Source organism: Pteropus vampyrus, unplaced genomic scaffold (genome assembly GCF_000151845.1).
Source record: "Pteropus vampyrus isolate Shadow unplaced genomic scaffold, Pvam_2.0 Scaffold260, whole genome shotgun sequence".
In the NCBI taxonomy this organism is placed as follows: Eukaryota; Metazoa; Chordata; class Mammalia; order Chiroptera; family Pteropodidae; genus Pteropus; species Pteropus vampyrus.
This window is the reverse complement of record NW_011889041.1, coordinates 583,793-605,819: the sequence shown is the minus strand read 5'-3', so window position 1 is coordinate 605,819 and position 22,027 is coordinate 583,793. Positions and strand designations below refer to the sequence as shown.

Here is a 22,027-nt window from a genome sequence, read left to right as displayed (position 1 = left end):
AGCAGTTGGTTCTGATTCTTTGTATGCCACCCAATAGTCTTTATCTGGACCACAGAGAAATAAGACATCAAACTCCTCCAATAAAATAAAGACTATCCTTGTCAGCTTTTACCCAGAAGATAAAGAGACTTTAAGAATCTCCATATCACAATTATTCAACAAATCTGATTGGCAGGTTTATGACTTGTTTTCATACAATTTTCCACTGAAGTTTTAAAAATCATTAGATACACATTTAGAAAGAAGGGTAAAAACTTTGGCATGAGGATAATACAAGGGGGGAAAGGGCTTATGTACCAATTGGGAAACAGATTTTAAGAGTTTCCAGTAATGAAAACATGGAAGGCTTACTTGAAGCCAAATTATGCGAAAAACAGTTGGAAAACATATGTGAGCAAAGCAAGTGGTTCCATTCATAAACATGTGGCAGCGAAGCCATTTCCTTCTGCACTGACCTTTAAGTTAGACCTACATAGATAATGACATAGGATGGACACTTTCTTTTTAAAATGCAACCACTCTAAAATGTAAATAGAATCGGTGACATAACATTAGCAAAGTGCGATAGTGTATGTAAACAGGAACACCTTAGGAGAACCAGCGGCTAAGGCCAATAACTCTAAACCTAATAAAACCTCATCTTATCGTGGTGCAAATGATCTCTGCCTCATGATATAATGATCTTGCCAAGAATGTTTAACATCATATACACTACTTATGTCCAGATTTTTTTATTCAAAGACAAAGTTAGGAATAGCTTAAAGAAAAAGCCATCGATCCGCAACTGGTAACATTTAGAGGAGGTTGCTTGGGTAATGTACTTCGCAGACAAGTAAATAAATATTCATTTACATTTTAAAGACAAGTAAAAACCCCAGAGAAGTAACTTCTCTAAAGCTAAGTATCAGGGTTAGGAATAAAGATCTCAATTTCCTGGCAGCCTGTGTCATATTCAAATTTCTATGACATGCTTCCCAAATGATTCTGATTTTAGACTGGGGCAGGGGAATAACTCTCATAACAGAGACACGGAATAGATTAGGGCAACTTCACCTAGGCCCCTAGCCCCCAACACACACACAGACTTGAGAGCAATTATGTGAATGTTTCTGTATATAAAAACTGATAGAGAACTAGAATTTGGCTTTTCAAACTTATCGATCAGCAAGTATGTATTGACTGATAATTGTATCCTCTCTACATTTGTCATGAAGCTATTGTCTTGTCATGACTGCTTTCTGATTTAACGTTTATCTACACTGCAGCTATGTTTCCAAAGGCTACTCCATGGGAAAAGTCCAGAAACATGGACTAGAGAAATTCAAAAGATGTGCATTCTCTTAAAGCAGCAGTCCAACAAGAATAAGAATGCATAGGGTTTTGAAATTAAAGTGTGATTAAAATAAAATAAAATTGTAAAAATCAAATCTAAGGCTACAAATAAAATATACCAAGAACTCTACAGCTTTCACATAAACTAATATGAAAACACTTTTAAAAAAGACAAATTAACAGAACCTCAGTCAGATGTGAGCACCTGGAATATTTATTTACACCTTAAACTCAGGCTCCACGTTTCACTTACCTCATTTCCATTTGTGTCCTTGGAAGCAGAGAACGCATTAGTACAGAGGGAATGACATCTCTTTTTTTCAAACTGAAAATGGTGTACTGCCTGAGGGCAAAATCTCTCAGTGTTTTGCTTTTCTTGACCACTGCTATAATTTTTTGGGTCTTTGGAAAAACTACTTTTTTCAAGTGATCTCTCTGTACCACAGTGAATGGAACTTAAGCTGGCTGCCTTTCGGAAAGAAAAAACATCAGTTTTTCTCTGGAATGTTATTTCTCTTGTGTTGACATCATCTAAATGTTTCTTCCTCTTTGCACAATATGGAGAGCTGTCTTTTTCTGTAATCCTTTCATCCAGCTCACTAACTCTTACTCCTGTTTCACTGTCTTCAGCAAGAGAAACGTTCACAAGATAAGACCAACTGCCTGCAGCACTCGGCAGAAGTTTCTGTTTAACACGGTCAACTACAACTTCTGTCTTCCCTTGCTGAATACCATCTTCCACGATGAGGTTTGGGGTAACAGACTTTTCCCGTATCAGTCCCCTGGATAAAAGAGCTGGCTGTTCTTTTGAGAGCTGAATGCTGCTCCTCTTCCGTCCTTCGTTTTCATTGTTCGGCTCCACTGACTCTGTATCACCTATAATTTTCTTGATCGGTTTTCTTCTGAAATATTTCCTTCTAGGAGAATATTTTTCAGGGCTCAAAGGAGTTTTGGCAGGATCTAAATATTGTTCTTCTTTCTCAGCTCTTACACATCCACAGACATTCCCCATTTGATTTGCAGGAAATCACAGTTCCACAGATTCACTCATTTCAAAATCCAGGGCTTCCTTAGATCTTGCCCATTAAGTCCAAAAATCCCACTCCGACCTCAAATTCCTCAGACTTTGTGACCATCCTCTTCAGCATGAGGCCATTTTGCTTATGAGAAAGGCACACGCAAGAAATGCCATGGCATCTTGCCCAGCTGGGTCCCTGTGTCTCATTAGACAGTGTGGCTTATTTCTGGACACCAATCCTCTTAGACAAACATTACTGCTCACTGTCAAATTACAATGCTGATGAGCTTTCAAAGCAAACCCTTAACTTTATTATACGAGAAAATTCTGACCTTCACTTTAACTTTCAGTTTTCTGAAATGATGTTATACTACCAAAGTTCGTGTTAACCTTTGAAACTATTGGTGGTTCAACAAATCTGAGAGCAAAGAGAAAGCAAATACCAGCCAGAAGACATTTAGCAAAGTGCCTTTCAAACTTAGTTTCAAAGTGCCTTTCAAATTTAGTTTCAGAGAGTCTCTACCATATAATTATTTTTCTTAAGAAACATCAACTAATTTTGGTACTTGAAAAAAAAAGGCTCTAAACTCTCTGTAAACTACATTAAGGCTTATTTAAAAAAAAAAAAAAGGATGACTCAGTAGCTGAAAGAGAGACAATAAATGCTATGCCTAAAATATTCTATTAAAATTGTTTCTAAAATCAATCTTTTAAAATTGTTTAAATATTTTTCCTATGACGTAAATTTTCAAGCCATTTCCTTTATATGCTCATTAGAATTTTCATATAAAAACTGATAAATTCTGTGATTTAAAGAGTGAAATGTTTAGCCAAAAGAACCACCTGCATGTCTTTTACATGAATTAGGGTGGTTAAACTTTATATGTAACTTTTATAATTGTACCCTAGTTAAATATTATACAGTTTTACTAGGACCTTGCTGTAAAAATAATAAATCAGTATGCAACCTGATTATCTAAGGTACGCATATTTCTAACACTGAGTCACAGATATGGTAAAAAGGAAATTAGTATGGCATGACTAGACTTATACGTAAGCAGAAATCATCTGACCAATAAAAATAAATTTATAATAGCCTTTTTCCAGGTAGCCTTTAGACTGATCCAAAGCTGGAACTCATTATATTTTTCTAAATAAGAATATTCAATTAAATAGTCAAGTTAGCAATGTTGCTGATATTTGTCAATAATAGGCCTACATGGTGAGATATTCCTTAATCATTTAAAGAAAAAATTAAATGATCTCTAGTAGCAAAAACTGAATATCTTAGAGCACAAGCTGGCAAAAAGAAAGCCTCAGGTTTGTTTGTTAATTTGATTTTCAATGTCTTCAATGGCAATAAAACATTACTCATGAGAATTTTAAAGTATAATGGCTGGTATCTGTACTGACACAATAGAGGCGCAACAGTGGTTTGTACACCACCTGCCTGTCTCCTAACCCTGCCAAACTGAACAACTGTCCATTTTCAAGCCATTGCACAGTATTCCCTTTCCCAGAAATGACCCGACTCTAGTCTCTCCCTGGGAGCTGGCAACCATCTTGCGAAGTCTATATCTAATATCAGTGAAAATTTCCCTTATTCTCTAATATCTTTCTGATCCTACATTCCTATTATTGTTTATATTGTAATAGGTTCATCACCCTCGATTATAGTCAGTTTTATGAGCATTCTCCCAATAGGCAGAACAACCTACTTCATTACCTTAGTATCTCTGGATCCAGCATATAGTAACTAATGATATAGGATTACTGTGCTGATAATGCTTACTTTAGAACAGCCTGATTAGATAAGATTCACTTTGTGATGCTCATAACAAATAGTTTAAAAAATAAATAAATTGGTCTTCTGAAATTACTTTCCTTATTTATGTAAAGTATAGAGAGAAAACCAAAAAAAAGCCCAGTCACTTAATGTGAGGATGATTACCACTGCTATAAATAGCCTTATATCTTGGCATAACCAGTAAAATCATTCTAATCTTAAATTATCATAGTACTAAAAAGAGTCATTTCATCTAAAAAAAACATTTGTTTTACCAAAATATTCACGTGTTTCATTTTAAATAGATCTTGGTCTAATTTTTAAATATTGATGATATTTTAACAGTCATTATCTTGTAATTCAGGTCCTAAAATATACTAGAATCCATTATATAGGCCACAGGAACATATTAGAAGCAAAACCAGTTTTGGTACTTCCATGGCTGGTCCTCTTCTTTCCTCCAGAGACACCTGAACCCCAAAGAGCTTTCTTAATATATAATTCTTTTTTGAATGAGCTTTCACTTAAATTTCCTCAAATTTAGGGTCTAAACATATTGATTCTAATTCACAACCATTTACTCACATTTTGGTTATTTTCTGGTTTCTGCTCCCATAGCTTGGGAGTATTTTTTCCAAGATCTCCAATGTCTTCCCTCTATACAAAACTATTAACCTATACACAGTTTTAATTTTCTCATGCTCTCTAGTGACATTTCATACTGCTCACTATTCCTTTTCACTTGAAATTCTCTTTCCATGATTTCAACAATACTATATTTTCTTGTGGCTTCATCCATCTTATCAAATGTTCCCTTTCTATTTCCCCAGATGGATCTTTGTCCTTCTGTACTCCTACTCACGGGCCTTCCCTAAATTTCTGTCCTTTGCTCTGGGCTCATCTCCACATAAGCTCCTCTTGGATTTTCTGAAGATCCCTGCTTTCTGATAGATTCAAGATGTATACCGGTAACTCTCAAGTTTATTACCTGTACCTTTGACTTCTCAGCTCTGCTCTGCTCACATATCTCCAATTGCTCAGCAGACAGATGCATAGGATATCCCACACGCCACTGAACCCGCCCTAAAGGTCTTTAGTTTTCTCCTTACCATCATCCCCATTTCTCTCAGTAGTCTGTTTTGTTTGTGAGTTGGTTGGTTGGTTGGTTGGTTTTTATCTCCCAGGCTAAAAGTTTATAGTCATCTTTATTCCCTCCTCTTCATTCTCTATTTGCTATCACCAAGTCCCTTTCTTTCTTCTTCAAAATGTCATCTCTTGGATTCAATTTTTCATCCCCATCTGAGTCCTGGCCTTTATCATTCCTCTCAGAGGTTACTACCTCAGCTTCTTAGCTTACTTCCCTGTCTATGCACTCTGTTCGTTTCAATTTATTGTACATAGACTCAATAGGTTAAGTTTCCTAAAACATTATTTTTCAGGTTCAGAGTGGTTGAGTGATATATTCAGTGCCATCACAGCCATAAATAAAAGAGCCAGCAATGAAACTTAGCTCTGCCTCCCTCCCAAAAAGAATATTTTTCCACTGCCCCACAGTGAATCTTACTCCGACATTCAAAACCCAGAAATGGCCTGTCTCCCCAGCTCTGTTGGTAATAATGTAATTGACATCTCATCCCAATAGGCCTCTGACCCTTCCACTTTGGGGTTCTTGCAGTTTCAACCCTACTAAAAGTTCTGGTACTTGATCCACTTAGGGCTAATGAAAGGATCCCTGAGAAAGCTGCTGAGGAACTCCACGTGAAACCAGTGTCTGGCCAGTTCTACTTAGTCTTTACCCAGTTCCAGTACCAAGGTCTGGCTCTGTGTCCAAATCCCAGTGTTGGTTTAGTGTCAGTGCTCTGGGTCCCCTGAGGATGGGGTCTTCTAGAAATAGAAACCCACAGGCCTTCAGGGTCTTGACTCCATTTTCTGTTACTAGATCTCCTTGACACCAATGCCCAGCTGAGTAGACATTCAACTATATTAGCTGATCTGCAATCTGGCTGGCTGACACCTGGTGCCTGGGTCTCCTGGTGCCTGTGCCTGCTGCTCTGATTTCTGGCTGCTGGAACTTGGCTCACCTGCCTGTTCAGGTCCTGGAACCTTCCTTGACCCCAGTTCCTACAGCTCTCCAAACCTGTCAGATTTATCCTGTTCCTTAATGAGCCCCAAGTACAATATTTTATACCATTCCCCAACAAACCCAAATATTTAAAAAATAAATATTACTCCTCTCTAAAGCTGATTCAAACTCCCAGCTCCTTTCTGAAGCTGGCAAGTTATCTCTTCCTCCTTCAAGGTCCAACTGCATGGTAGTCAATCAGTAAGATTTGCTGTGTGCTTCCTATGGGTCAGGCTCTGTGCCACACACAGAACACTGTGTGGGTAGGCAACTGATTAATAAACTAAAGCAAATTCCAAAATTAGAACTCACCTTTAATCAAATGAAGATAATTTTCAAAATGCATCATTTTATAAAATTGAAACCAAAATCAACTCTCAATTAGCTCAGGTTTATTAAATAATAATTCATAGTTAATAAATTTGCATTTACTCTCCTCAAAACTAGTTTGAAAAAGCACAGCTCTACTTAAAACATAATACTGACTCAAATGTCTTTATGAGACTTATACTGCCATCTAGTGTCTATCAATGGGAGAAAATAGTTTGCATAATTGAGAAACTATAATAATCAATAAGAACCATTCTAAATTGAGTAATAAAATTTTCATGTATCTAAATCAGGTAATAGTGTCCAATAAACAACAAAAAAAATGTTTCTACATTCAATTTAAAAATATCTTTATCTTCCAACTCTGAGATTACAAGCTTTGTCCTAAAATCAACAGGAAATGGGGTACCAGGTTCACAAGCTGCATGTTACTTAAAAGGAATAATATGAATATATTGTTTGAGATGCCTAAAATTTATTTTCTTCCACATGCTTCATATGAACCCCTTGAAAACCAGCAATGAGAGGATAAAAGAAATGACCATTAAGAAAAATTGGGCTTACCTGAAAGTGCAAAATTATTGTCCATATTAATCCCAAAGTCAATTTGGGATTTCCATCTGTTATGTCATCATTTCTAATATTCACTAATTTCACCTGTTTCATACATGAAAAAGAGATAAAACACTATTTTTCAAACCATCACATGAGTTATCTTTACCTACATAGAAGCGATTCTATGTTATACAAAGAAAAAAACTGAATGATTTAAACACCAGTAATCTTTAACACACTGTTTTACCTCCTATCTTCAATCCTTTTAGATTGCAAATTAAAAAGTAACCACAAAGGAAAAACTGGTATTATTTTGGTATGCATTCCAGATCAAGTAATAAAAAAACTCATCTGTCAAAACAAAAATACAACTCAAGAAGAAAGTCCTAGATACTTGAGATTTTAACATTGAATTTTGTCTTTTGAAAATAAGCTTTATTTTACAAGTAAGCAGAAAACTGTTCAGAACCACAAAATAATTTTAACAACTTTCTCACGCTTCCTTCACAAACGATTAAAAAAAAAACAAAAAAACCTAGCATTATTTTCCTATTTGTTTATCATAAACTATTACCAAGATAAGTAAATACATGAGTCACTGGACATTTCCAAGACTGTCCAAATATAAAAATATATATATAGAATAATCAGACTTAAAGCTTATCACTTGTCATATTATGCATTCAGGTAAATAAATGTAATGATAATATTTAACGTTTACTTCTTGGATGGACAAAAGAATTAAATATTACAAATTAAATATCAAAAATTAAATACAATAATATCTAGCATTTTATTTCCTGGACAAAACACTGTCGAAAACATTGCAAACAAGAGATATAACTAATCATTAATCCTTCTGGAAACTTTCACTATAATTAAAAATAATGACAAATACCAATAACATTTAAAAAATTTAGCAGAGTATTTATCAGAATTTAATAACTAAAAGCATTTTAATATTCATAATAAACTAAATGAAGGACTAATAAAAAAGTATTTCCCTCTCCCTCTTCATTCCTTTCCTTTTTTCCAACTCCATTAAAAAGCAAAATTGTTGCCATCTGATTTCCCATTGTTTTCAGTAACTTTAAATTCTCCTGAATTTCTTTTTCTCCTTTCTTTCACCAATTGAAAATTTATTATTTGGTTTATACCACTGTAATAACACGATGCTACCAAAATCAAGATCATATCCAATATGGCATGCATTTGCTTCCATGATTTTTTCTAAAACCTCAAGCAAGTTGAAGACTATAGTCAGAAATGTTTTATTTTTAACCACTTATAAATTACCAACTACTAAGTACCAAAAATACTTATACTAAGTTTATACCTATACTGTTTTTTAAGGTATTATATAAACTATTTTTTATAAAATAATTTTATAAACTAAGCACAAAAAATAAAGTATTACCTCCCTACTACTAAGAACTGTTCATAGATATTCTTAACATTCTGTCATTAACTTCCTAGGCAAAAGCATTCCATTTCTGAGGGAAGGAAAACCAGTAGCTCTTATTCTGATGGAAATGTAGCTACTTGTAATTCCTTTAAGCTTACACCTACCTACTATTAACTTTCTTTTCTTTGGAGCAAATGTTTAAAAACATTTTAAAATATTTGTCTCACAAAAGCACAAGTATAATGATTATAATTCACAGTTGAATTTAACCTTTTCATTCCCTGACATGTTTCTGTGTAGATTTACTCAGTCACATATGTTTATAGAATTATAGTCTTTGAAAAACATCATACCTGGCGTCTTTTCAAATAGTCAAGTGCAATTTGTACATTCTGTAGTCTGTGAAAACGCATCCGACCTTTCTCTCTGGGCTAAGAATAGAAAAATGCACGGTATAAAAAACACTATAGTTTCTGATACCACTGACCATGCTAAGTATGCTATATAAATATACTTTATGCTCATCTTAATATGTCAAAATGGTATTTACTGTTTGGGTAAATTCAATAAATTTTTTAAAGGTAGTTATAATTTTTTATTATCTGGGATTGAATTTAAATTACTAGGGATTTTTCTCAATATGTTTTATTTAAACAGATGATTTATTCCAAAAGTTTTATTTAAACAAAGAAAAAGAGAAAATAACCATAGAACATATAGACTTTTTATATTCGCTATACTACAACAATTCTAGCCTACAGTTATTAAGCTATAGAAGCACAAAAAGAATTAAATAACGTTTTCCCTTTTCCCTCTTAATAAACTCTACTATCAAGAGGGTTTTATAATTATATATGTATGGAATGTAAATAAAAATGAGGTAAAGTATCATGCAGTTAGTATAAAAATCGCCAAGAAGGAGAAAGACAGTGGAGTTTTACTTAGCCATGATAGAGGAAGAGAGAAAGCAATTAGAGCCATATATTTCCTCTTTATTTTATTTTAGTTTTTTCACAAAATCAGTAGGATCTATAATAGTTTTACACTGCTTGGGGATGGACATGATTATTTACCATCTCAAGAAAACTGACAAATCATAATTACTTTCCTTGATACTGTTTCCTTTTAGAAAAGTTATAAGTTAGCACAAGGAAACAGAGCTGAGAAAATGCTTAACTAAAATACAAAGAATGGAGCTGAAATTTCCCATATAAAATCTTTCCAAAAGTAGGGGGGAGAGAATATGTGACAGCTTAGCTTCTCAATATGAATATATTGCTGAAGCCAAAGGCACCATAATAAAACAGACAGCAGACTACAGAATGGAAAAAATAGGTTCTATACAACAGGTAGAAATGAAGTTGATGAATTCACCCCTAAATCCAAAAAAAGCACCATTTCCAATGAAATAGGGGGCACTAGGGATGTAGATGACAAAAGAAGCAATCTGCTTTGCAAAAGTGGGCTGAAGTCAACTAAGAGTCACGGAGATAAAACAGTTCCTGTGAGTTCTGCCAGGACTCTAGACTTTAAAACCTTCCCCCTTTGTAAATAAAATAGAGACACAGAAGAGGGGTAAAAAATGTCCACCAAATATCTATTGCCAATAGGCATAAACTTAAGTATTAAATAAATTTCCATAGTTCTTTCAAATAAAGCAATAAATAGTTGCCAAATTTGAAATATAAATTCCAGAAGAAGAATGAATTTGCATCAAAGTAGGCAGGCTAGTTGTCAAGCTGTCCGTAACTATATAAAATTCTTTAGCTAAAATGCCATCTTATCATTTAAGTGCTTATGTTCAGTTACCAGTTCAATTATCAAATGCAGTGCACAGTAATCTATAAATAAATTTAAAGAGAAAATATTTCCTTTGTCCAATTTCTTGGTACACACACACCCACCTCACTATGGGTTTTGGTCCTTTCTATATAGTTCTCTAAAAAGGAGCCCGAACCCTTGGGTTACTTTTCTATCATGTTAGCGCTCACTGCACTATAACGGCTAAGTTAGTCGAGTTATGGGGGCCGACACCTACCCCCTTATCCTCATCCTCCACATCCTCATGCTGTTCATATTCGCATGCTTCTGTTGCACTCACCAATCGTAAGGTCTTCAAAAAATCTCGCTCCCTTGGCTAATGAATATAACAGACAGAAGATAGGACAGCAAAGACACAAGACAGCAGAAATGAAAAGAAGAGCATGAACAGAACATAATGGAGGGGAACAGGTAACCAAGAAGGGGAAGTAATGTTCACAAAAAAAAAGGAAATGACACCTGTGGAGGGGGGTTAGACCATTTTTCAGAAAGCAATGTTTATTTCCTTGGTATTTGTGTTTTTTAATATACGGTTACAGTATGCATCCAACTTCTGCTAAGCAAAAAACAAACAAACAAACAAACAAAAAGTAAAAACCCAAAGGTGAAAAAGAAGCAAGAACGAAAATAGTATTTTAATTATAGAACTAATTACGTAGGCAAAATGCTTCAATCTCCCACATTCACATAACTGGAAGTCTGAAAATGCTCAGGAATCTAACCAGAACTTCTTTTTCCCCCCCAGGCAAAATTTGCAGCTCAAATGTGAATGTCGAAAAATCTAAACAATCTGTGCTGAAAACATACTAGTCATAAGCAGAGAGGATTACATGTTCTTCAAAATAAATTAAGAAATTTAAAACTTACCAAGGTGTCTCCTGAAAGAACCTCTAAAAGAGAGATCAAGTTGTGTCCATCCCGTAAGTCTTCATAAAGATCATTCACATGTTTTCGAACCTGCATAGAGAAAAGCAATTTAACTTTTGGTTCTAAAATCCGGGATTATCTTTAATACTCAAACAAGAAAGGGGGCAAACATTCCTTATATAGCATTCATTCATATAGCGATTTTGAAAATCTTTATTCTCTCACTACTTAAAAACTAAATTTAAATATAAAAAGCCCTAAAAATGTAAATTTCAGATTAATAACTTATAAAGTAGAATTATTACATTTTTAATACACTATGTAAATATAAGCCTGACAACTACATGGAGTTATAATTTTTAAAATACAGGCAATGCCCTAATCTTCTTCATGATTCCTGATACGACAACCAGAGTCACCTTAGCAAGAGGGGTGACTTTTTTACCTCCAGTTGGTCTTCCCACTCTCTGGGCCACAAAATCAAGGATGCCAGAAGCACACACTCCACACTTTAAAAATCCACAGATGTAAGCTGAGTAAAGGGTGCATGAGACTCTACATACTAAATTTTTTTTAATCTCTGTGAATCTATAATTATTTCAAAATAAAATTCACATATATGAGGTTATAATACTTCTCTGTTCAAACCTCTGCACAACATAAATCTTCTTGTAGTGGAGGGTTTTCATAACCACGTTATCACTAGCACTAAGTTAACCCACAACCTGTCATGGCTTCTTCCTCCATTCCATGGGCCTGATTTAAGCTTGCGATTTTAGAGCCGAAACAACCAAAGATTTCCCAAAACCTCTGTTCAGTCTGCCAAGTAGGGATATCTCCTGTAAATGCCTGGCCTACTGTACCCACACTACACCCACCCACTTCCTGCCAGAGTCACATTTTACTCCTTATTTCACTTCCTATGTCTTTCTCACTCCAGGACAGTTAAAGATGGGGTGTGAATCTGAACACTTATTTCATAGGAAGGCAATTTTACAACTTGCTTTGCCAGACTGAACTAAAACTCCTACATCAGGGAAACTTTCTAAAACCAGGTGCCATTTTTCTCCATGTTTATGCAACAATAAAGAAACATTAAATTAGGCATGTTTATAAAAGGAAAATAATATTATGTCATCCAAGTGAACCTGGAAAAAGAGAAAACACGTTATGTTAAAAGGGAAAAAGTTAGAACTGCATTTTAGTCTTGCTTCTGCCACGGGTCCCATAAACTGGCACCAGCTTCCTATTCTCTTTAGGTCTCATTTTCTCATCTGCAAAACAAAAAACTGAAAACAGAAGGACTCTGTTCAAACTAGAGAACACAGATTCTATGATCTGAAAATAAAGTTATCTTTTAAAAAATTAATGTGTCGACTTAAAAGAAAATATGTAAAGTGGAAAGCTGCTCTCAAGCTTTGTGGCCTAATTTCTTAAGAACTTTAGAAAATGCAGAAATAGACTAATTTAACTTCTATAATGCTCGGAAAAAAACCTTGAGGCACTGGTTGTCATATAATACTGCCTATATTTCCTCTCAGGTGATTATTATCAGGGTCCACAAAAAATCTGTATATGAAAAAGGCCACCTAAATATATTATCGCCTTTATCATTCTAGGAAAAACAAATGTCACCATTAACAACAATCATAAACAAAAATACACACATGATAAGTTAATACTTATAAGTATAAACTAATAATTATAAGTTAATATCCTGTGCTAAGAGCTTTATAAATCTTGGCTCATTCTCCTCACCACAAAAGAATGAGATAAAAGAGAATGTTAACTAAAAATTACAAATCAACATTTTTGGGAAAGAGTGGTAGTGGATGAACTGAGGGAAAAAACAGGGTTCTGGAGAAATATCTGATCAAGTGATCAGTTTGGGGGGGGGGGAGAAGGAATTAAATAGTTAAGCTAACATAGAAGAGCTTTTTATGTTGTCCTTAGTCTGAGTCATGGACATCTGGCCTAGTAACTTTCCTTCACAAATGACTATTCTAACTGCCAATACTCGTAATCTTCCGTTTTCAATTTTTAATGAAACAGTCTTTCTTCTCATTTTGGGTGTTTTCCCCCTGTGGAACAAAAACTGTCTGAATAAATAGTGCTAGAAGAAGTGATGAGCAAAGTAAAAGCACTTTGAGATACTCTGGGGGGTTCAATTATATAACGTGAATTACATAATAAGGTGAAGCATCATTTTCCATATTTCAGACAATTCTCCCAGAATTTTGCAGTGCTTTTTAAAATGTGTGTACTGCATTGTACCTGCAGTTTACCCCTAGAGGGCACTAATCTTTTGCTTAAAAAGAGTAGCCGAAAGAAGGAAAATAAAGTTAAATAGAAATCAATGGCAGGGACGTGGCGGGGAGAGAAAGTCTAAACAAGATGCTGGCGATGATGATCTAGGTAATACATATTTCAAATTTATTTCTGAGAGAGAATTGAGTAGATTATGTCAGGTCCATAGCATCTAACTGGCTTACGTGATGAAAAATACTACTATAAAATTGTATTATGTTAACATAATTGTTTGGTTTTATGTGGGCTAAATCAAATTTCCCTTTAAAGATCATTGTCTACCTACTTATTTAATGTTTAAAACTGCCTTTTTCAAAAATTTGACTTTGTAGTGACTGACGTTATTAATCTAGACAAATTCCACAAAATTTTACTTTCCACATTTAAACACATTGCTATCATGTAGCTGCAGTTCAATTCATTAAATATTTATTGAGCATCCACTAAATGCCAGAGAATCATTTAACCTCTAAGGGAATGAAGATGAACAATAAGAGAGTGCTACCCCTTGAGGCCTGCAGTCTGAGATGGTAGAAATTTAAAGAGGAAATTTCGGTATAAAGTGAATATACTGAGAACATGCTCAGGAAACTGAGGTGCTTTAACCATATCTGGAGTCTAAGTCCTCCCAGCTAAGATATGGGAATTTTCCAGGTGAAGGGAAAAGCAAGGACAAAGAAAAAAGACAAGGATACATTCAACTGAATGGTGAGTTCCAAAAAGGGAAAGCAGTCTGTGAAATCAGTGAAATAGGAGGTGGGAGGTGAAGCAGGAAAGGTGAGCCAGAAGACAAGGCGGCTTTACATACCACTTTAAAAGCTTAGGCTTTTTTCCTAAGCAGAGAACCACTGAAGGCTTTTAAGCAGAATGAGGACACAGCATCTCTGGCCAATATAAAAGCTTCTTTGTAAACTATTATCTTGAGCAAACCCACATAACAATAAAGACACTAACGGCCCAATCTGTATGCAATGATGGAGCCAAGATTCCTCAAGAAAAAGCAAACTAGAGAAAACTCAATCAGTGAACCTTGTATAAAATGCACAATCCCAGCACAGCAGCAAGGAGCAAAATATCAGAAAAGAGTCATAGCCCTCTCTTAAAGAAGTCCTACATCTATAAGACACAGTGTTCTGGAAAACAACTGACTATCTTTAGAAAGGAACATAAATAATAAAAGAAGGCCTGTCCCAAATGAGATCACCTCACTCACAGCCTTGTACAAATTGGGTAAAGAAGGGGGACAGTCAGCTTCAGTGAAAACTATGAATTAAAATGATTTTTAATGCAATTTGTTTTTACTTCAAACAAATATATTTATTAAAATATAAGCTACCAAATTCTCCTGCAAATGCTCCTTAGAAGCCCTACTTCAAAAAATAAATAAAAATAATCTATTGATATATTACCATGTCAATTATTGATAAATAAATGGATGCTTTTAAAATATACATCAGTGGTTTAAAACAATGTATTCTCTTAGGTAGTTGCCTTATCCAAACAATTTTGTTTATTATGAACTTATTTCAGGACTATTTCTTTAAGAGTTGTGAAAGAAGAAAACTACAGTTTAGATTCTACCTAAATTACTATAAAGTCTATACTGGTGCAGGTGAGTATAATGGGGAAACATACTTAACGGGATGTAAAAAAAGGTGGTCATGCTTTTTCTTAGGCAATACATTATGTCATCACTAAGACCATATATAATTAATCTCCTTTACTGCTTTTTAAACTATAGAGATATGTGTCATACATCTTAAGGTATTAATGAATAAAATAACAAAGAGTTTGAAACAAATCACTGTCAGCCCCAGGCAGTACAAATAATTTGTCTACTTCATATGGACCCAGTTAGTTCTTTTGCAAAGAAGACAGGCCTTTTAAATTTTCAGGCTGACAATCTACAATCAATTAAAAAAAAAAAAGTCTTTTCTAGTCTTTACCACAATGTGGAACTGTAGGTAGTTAAATAAAATAAAAGCACTTATATTAATAAAACTTTATTTTTTATTTGGGGGACATTTTAGTCACTGTTTTATCTAGGTATTTTTTATATTCTCTTCTGTCACCATTGTCATAGGAACCTTTTCAAAAGGTTATTTCAATTAAAAAAATTTTTTTAAACATGTTACTCTTTTCTGTAATAATTTGTCTGCAGTTTGGAGTGACTGGTTCTGCTTTGGTTTGACTTTGAGTTTTCTACCTTTCCTTCCAGCTCTTTCCTTTTTTCAACAAGAAGACAGACAAAAATCTATTTTTGCATGTGTTTTTCCCTCAGCCTGAAGATCTTTTATTTCTTACAGAGCTGCATAGATCATGGTGCTGAGTTATTATAAATAATGTAACTGAAAGAGAAAAATAAATTCAGAAATTAATTACTGTGCATATTAATTTTCTTCATCTGCCCACTGATTTTTTGAAGTTAATTTCTGTTAAAGATGTGTTCTAAACAACCTCCATGCTACAATGTCAACCAAATGACCACTAGTTTATGAAAACATCAGCATTATCCATTCCATGTAGTCTCTAAAAATTAGGGAGTGAGAAAGATTTTAGGTGTGACTAAAGGAGGTTTCTGTCCAGTATTCTATCACTGAGGGTAAAACCCAGTGATAACTGTCAGGAAGATACAGGTCTCGCCCTTTAAAAGTTCTTCAAACACCCTCCTAGCTCATTACTTATATAAATCTTTAAACTATCCATCACTTCAGAAGATCGCGGTGCTACTCTATCAAGAGCAGTTTTCAATAATAGCATAATGAAAAGAGAAGGAACCAATAACTAGCATTTTTATGCTCACCTCTTTCCCGTTCCTCTCAACTTCACACTATTTGGGCAATAGAAAAAGCTGGGAAAACTGGGATTTTAATCACTTAACACATCTAAGGAATAATTAATAATCTAATCAATGAAACTAAATTTTGTATTTCGACATAGATGTAAATATGTGACCATAGCAATATAACAAGATAAATGACAACTAAATATAATATATGAATTCATTTGTACCAAGCCCTGAAAAATACAACTAAACATAAAATAAGTCTGTTTGACACAGGTAATCTATACCTACAGCAAAGTCCTGTCCTTATCATCAATATTTTAAACAGATTCCACTGTATTTTCAAATTGTAGTTTTTTAAAAAAAGTTTTAAAACAGAATTATGCATTTTATTTTTCAATAAAAATCATATAAAATTAAAGAAGGTTTAATTGATGTTAACTTATAGTCATGACCAAAATTCACAACTAGGTAAAAAAAATATATATTATTTCCTCAGTAAATCCCCACGAGTGACTCTCTAGTTAGGTCATACCCATACCAACATCATAAGTCAGGTTCAGATTAATTATTACAAACTGAAGATGCATCCAGATAAGTACATTTAATTACTATATGAAAATGAAGACAGCTTCTGGGAAAGAGTAACCTATCAGTCACTTGCCCCTTAATGCCAGGTCACTTTATCAGACTAATTTTCTTCTTAACACCTACCTATTACCAATTTCAAAGAAATCTTATAATCATGGTTGGCAATAAGATGGAACGACTTGGGGTGGAGGGCCATTGACGAGGCACTGCAGTGTAAGAGCATGGTAGGATTCCACAGTAAGAGCTCATAACACTGAGGATGTAGTAGAAGGACAATGGGCAGCGGGGCAAGAAGAGTCCAGAAAAGGGAAATAGGGAAGTGATAACAATTTCAGCTACTTTGCAATTCTGATTAAAGTGCTGGTTATGGTAACTGCTTACTGAATACCTCTGAGCTGAATCATCTTTGGGTTGTCATTGCCTGACCTGTTACACGGTGATTCAACAATTAAGTGGATACTTGCCCCAAATAAAAATTATCCTCTCTCCCTCTGGCATCATTTAAAGTACCTTTTACAACACAGCTGTTTATAGAAAAAAAGAAATAGCTACTTTCTCAATGCATACAAAAAATAAAAGAACCAACTGAGCCCTCTAAAAGTAACTTTGTTTTCTTCAGGGACGATGGCTAGCACAACTCTGCTAGTCCTCAATGGAACAGTGAGCCGCTAGCTACAGTGGTTATAATGAGTCAGGCTCTAGGCTGAGGAGGAAGCAAGGTTCTCATAGAGAGGGGAGAGTGCTAAGTAAGTAATAAAAACCACCGGTGGATAAGTTTTCAGACGAGGTGGTGCTGGCCAATACAGATATCTTCTGGTCACACCATCAAGGGCACTTCCTGGTATCACTTTCAAAACATTATTTGCCAGAGAAAGACACTACCAAGGGTGGGGATGACACAAGTAGTTGCTTCATCTCTTTTTAAGACCTAAGGATTGGAGAAAATCTATGGAGTCTCTTAATTGCATATTTTATAGTTTGAAGGCCTTTACAATATCCTAATATTTTATATGCAAGCTAATTCACTCTTCTTTAAACATAAGCCCATTTCTTCAAGTCCTCACAAATAAACAACTGAGAACAACTGGTTGTATCCTCTTCATTAAACCTTTGCAATAACCCAGGATATGATCAAGACAACTGTCCCAGGGAAATGAACACTGGAACTATTTTTAAAAACACCCCCAGATGATGATATTCTACTGCCTCTGCTAGAATTCATGCCAGAGCTTAACACCTCTTCCCTGCTATTTTTTAACATTTTCTGTTGCCTTAAATTCAGATGAAACTCCAAGTCCCCAGTACCATGATTTATATTTTCCAAAATAAACCACCTGGAAAACTGATACGTTTGGATAAAATGATAAATAAAGGCTTATTCCATTTAATTACTTAATAAAAAAATGTTGACATGTTAAAATAAATCTCTGCAGGAAGATTAAAGTTTTCAAAGACGCTATCAATCTTTTCAAAGTGATAACTTCTAAATGACATTACGATTTTATCAAATTTCCAGATTCCAATCATCTCAACAGAGATTTGTGGATGACAAATGCTCAACAGCTAGTCCTCCCAGTTATAAATGATCAGTCACAGAGGAGATGTCACATTTATATCTCAACCTAAAGCCTAAAATCTAAGCAGAAGTTATTTTGTCTCCATCCCTGTTCTGAGCATCCTCCCTCCCTTTTAAATTGACATTTCACCAAAAGTAGGTGTGAGGATAACAACTAGCAAATCAAAGGCCACATTTCCAAAAGTGAACCACAGAATACAGCTGTGCGTATACGTAAGATACGTAGGTCCCAGCACCTTAACAGTAGAGTTCACTTCCAATCCCAAAGCCCAAGAATTTCAAAAGAATGTCGCTGAACAGATGAGGACACATTCTCATACCACCACTGTCATATTCTCTGCTTGCATTCATAGTATTCCTTCTACCTAAAATGCTGTTCTGTTTCAACTCTTCCTCTGGCTATGGAAATTTTACTTTTCCTTTAAGTTCACGCTCGAATGTCACCCAGGCTGTGAAGGCTTCTCTTTTCTGCACTCCCATATTCCCTGGTTTAAACCAGGACACCAATCATCATTTTCCTTACAGAATAGTTTTATGTCTGAGGGGAAGCAGAGTTTGCCACCCCAAAATATGCCTGTTCTTACATTATTTTTAAACTAGATAATTTTAAGAAATGAAAAACTCAGGAAAAACCTGTGATCTTCTCCTAACTGTCTAAAAGAATTTAGATAGAGGATCTGCTCCAGAAAGGCAGCTGTTATCATAGACAACTATAGTTATATGAATGAACTAAGTGTGACAGACAAGGAAGAACCTAGCAAGGCCCTTTGATTTAAGTCCTCTCTGTGTCCCATTGTTAAAGATGGTTCAGCAGACGTTTATTTACCAAACTTGAGCTTTTCCAACTCCATGTGAGTTGCCTTTTTGCCCTTTGAAGTCTCAAACCACAACTCTCTCTGCTCCTTCTCCTTAGCTCAACATGGCATATAAGCCTTAAATGCCCATTGGTCCTCCAGTCTCACATGTATATACATAATAAATTTGGTCTCTTTCTCCTATAAACCTGTCTCATGTTAATTTGATTATTAATCCAGTCAGAAGAACTTAAAAACATGGGAAGAAATTATTTTTCCTCCCCTACATATCCATAATATAAATAATAAGCTCCTTAAAAGGACAAGGCCCTGTCTTAAGTTTTCATTGTCAATGCCTCATGCTTTGCAAAGTACCTTTCACACAGTAGATATTCAAAGAAGGTTTGTTCAAAAAAGATTAGCATCTGCACTTTGTCTGTAACCTTAGCCAGGCCCTCAGCTGTGGGCCCTTGAGTGCGTGCCCAGTTATGGGGTAAAAAAGAAGAACTCAGGAAATATATTCATGAATTCCATGGAGCCACTTCCTAGCAAGGAGTTTGTCTTTGCCCCCAAGGGCCCATCATGGCATCTATGAGAGTGAGTACCTGACATAATGTGCCTATCACAGAGGTAGAGTTTAAAAAATGCTACTGAATGACTATAACGCATACAGGTTATATGCCCATTTCCACATGCCAAACTCTCTAAATGTTTCCCCTTATCCATCTAAACTAACTTGATAAATGACTGACAGGAAAGTGGTCAGATAAATGAAACTTCAAGACTTAATAAGGAACCTAAAAACAAAATATCTTCAAATAAAAATAGGCATATATATTAATGAAACAGAATACAGAAATAGACCCATGCATTTATGGACAACTGGTTTTTGAAAAAAGGGCAAAGGCAGTTTGGTAGAGAAAAGGTAGTCCCTTCAACAAATGGACTCCCTTGAAAACTGAATAGTCATATAAAGATTCATATGAATCTTTTCCTCAAAATAGATCAGATGCCTAATATGAGAGCTAAAAGTATACAACTGTTAGATATATGCAACTGTGACCTTGAGTTAGGCAAATATTTCCTACATATGATGCCAAAAGCATAAGTGATAAAAGAAAACCCAATAATAAAAGGGCACATAACCCAATTTTTAAAAACGCAGAGATATAAGACATTTCGCTAAAGAAGATACACAAATGGCCAATAAGCACATAAAAAGAGGCTTAAAAACACTACTCATTTGATAAAAACAAAGCAAAATCACAATGAGATATCATTTCATAGCCACTAGGATGGCTAAATTAAAAAGACAGACAATAACAAGTATCAGCAAGGATTTAAAGAAATTGCGACCCTCACACATTGCAGTGGAAATATAATATGCTGTAACCACTTTGAAAAGCAGTTTGATAGTTTCCTAAAATATTAAACTGGATATACCATATGACTCTGCAATTCGATTCCTAGATTAATATCCAAAAAAAATGAAAGCATATGTTCATACAAAGACTTGTGTTTATTAGCAGTATGATTCATAATAGCAAAAATGTGGAAACAACCTAAATGCCAATCAACTATTAACTAGATAAACAAAATGTGATATATCCATAGAATATAATATACTTGACAATAAAAAAGAATGAAGATACATGCTACACATGGATGAACCTCAAAAATGCTATGCTAAGTGGAAGAAGTCAGGTACAAAAGAACACATATTATATAACTCTATTTATATGAAATATCCAGAAAAGCCAAATCTAATGAGTAGAAAGTGTATCAGTGTTTGCCTAGGGCTGGGGGGAGTGAGAGAGGCAGTAAATTGGCACAAGAGTTCTTTTGGGAATGACAGACATATTCTAAAATTAGACTGTGATGACAGTTGAACAATTCTGTAAATTTACTAAAAATTGTTCAGTTATCCACTTAAAACAAGTGAATTTCACAGTGTTAAAATCACATCTCAATAAAGCTATTCTTAAAAATATTTTAATCACACTCCCTTTGAGCTATTGAGTGGCAGCAATGTTTGCACATGGGAAGTGTTTATACTCACCACAATTCAACAAGAATTAATAATAGTGCCCAGAATATAGGACAGGATGTTAAACTATTCTAATGTGGGTAAATATACGCAACTGAAATACATTTTAAAGGATGTGTGACTTGTATTTAATAATCAATAAATAATAAAATAAACAAGATAATCAAGATAATCAATAAATAATAAAATAATATAATCAATAAATAATAAAATAAAGAATAAAAAATGAACAAAAGGACTGATCATAATACTAATACAGCTAGAAAATCTGTTAATGCCAACCACTAAAAAACCTTTAATCTAGACCAAAATGGAGGTATATTAAGAGGGCGAAAAGCAAATGGAATAGTCATATTGACAGGGTTACCAAGTGATCTGGTTAGGAAACAGATATAATGTGAGTGACTGAAGAATATTTCCTCAGCCTTACATCAGAATTACTTACTGGACTCTTTCTTGAAGCTGCATTTGCAATGGGTCTCTCTTTCATGACCACATCTTGACTCAAAGAGGATTATCACAGAAATAAAACTTTGCATAAGTAAGAAAGCAATATACTGCACTGGCCTTTTCGAATATTTTGTTAAATAAATCAGAGAGGGAAGCTCATTCAGAAAAGTAGCTATGGTATAAAATTATGTTCCCAGAACTACAGATGGTCTTACACACAGAAAAGGAAAGCCAACTTCAT

General features: G+C 34.6%; 1 protein-coding gene across 2 annotated transcripts in view; it reads right to left on the bottom strand.

Moving 5' to 3' along the window:
• Positions 1–22,027, bottom strand: part of DST (dystonin) — a 417,658-nt gene that overhangs the window by 200,899 nt on the left and 194,732 nt on the right. For both annotated transcript variants that reach the window (XM_023520357.1, XM_011375009.2), the window contains 3 exons: positions 11,237–11,326; positions 8,902–8,979; positions 7,153–7,245 (listed from right to left, as the gene is read on the bottom strand). In XM_023520357.1, the coding sequence (XP_023376125.1) occupies positions 7,153–7,245; positions 8,902–8,979; positions 11,237–11,326 (261 nt within the window). The remainder of the gene's footprint in view (positions 1–7,152; positions 7,246–8,901; positions 8,980–11,236; positions 11,327–22,027) is intronic.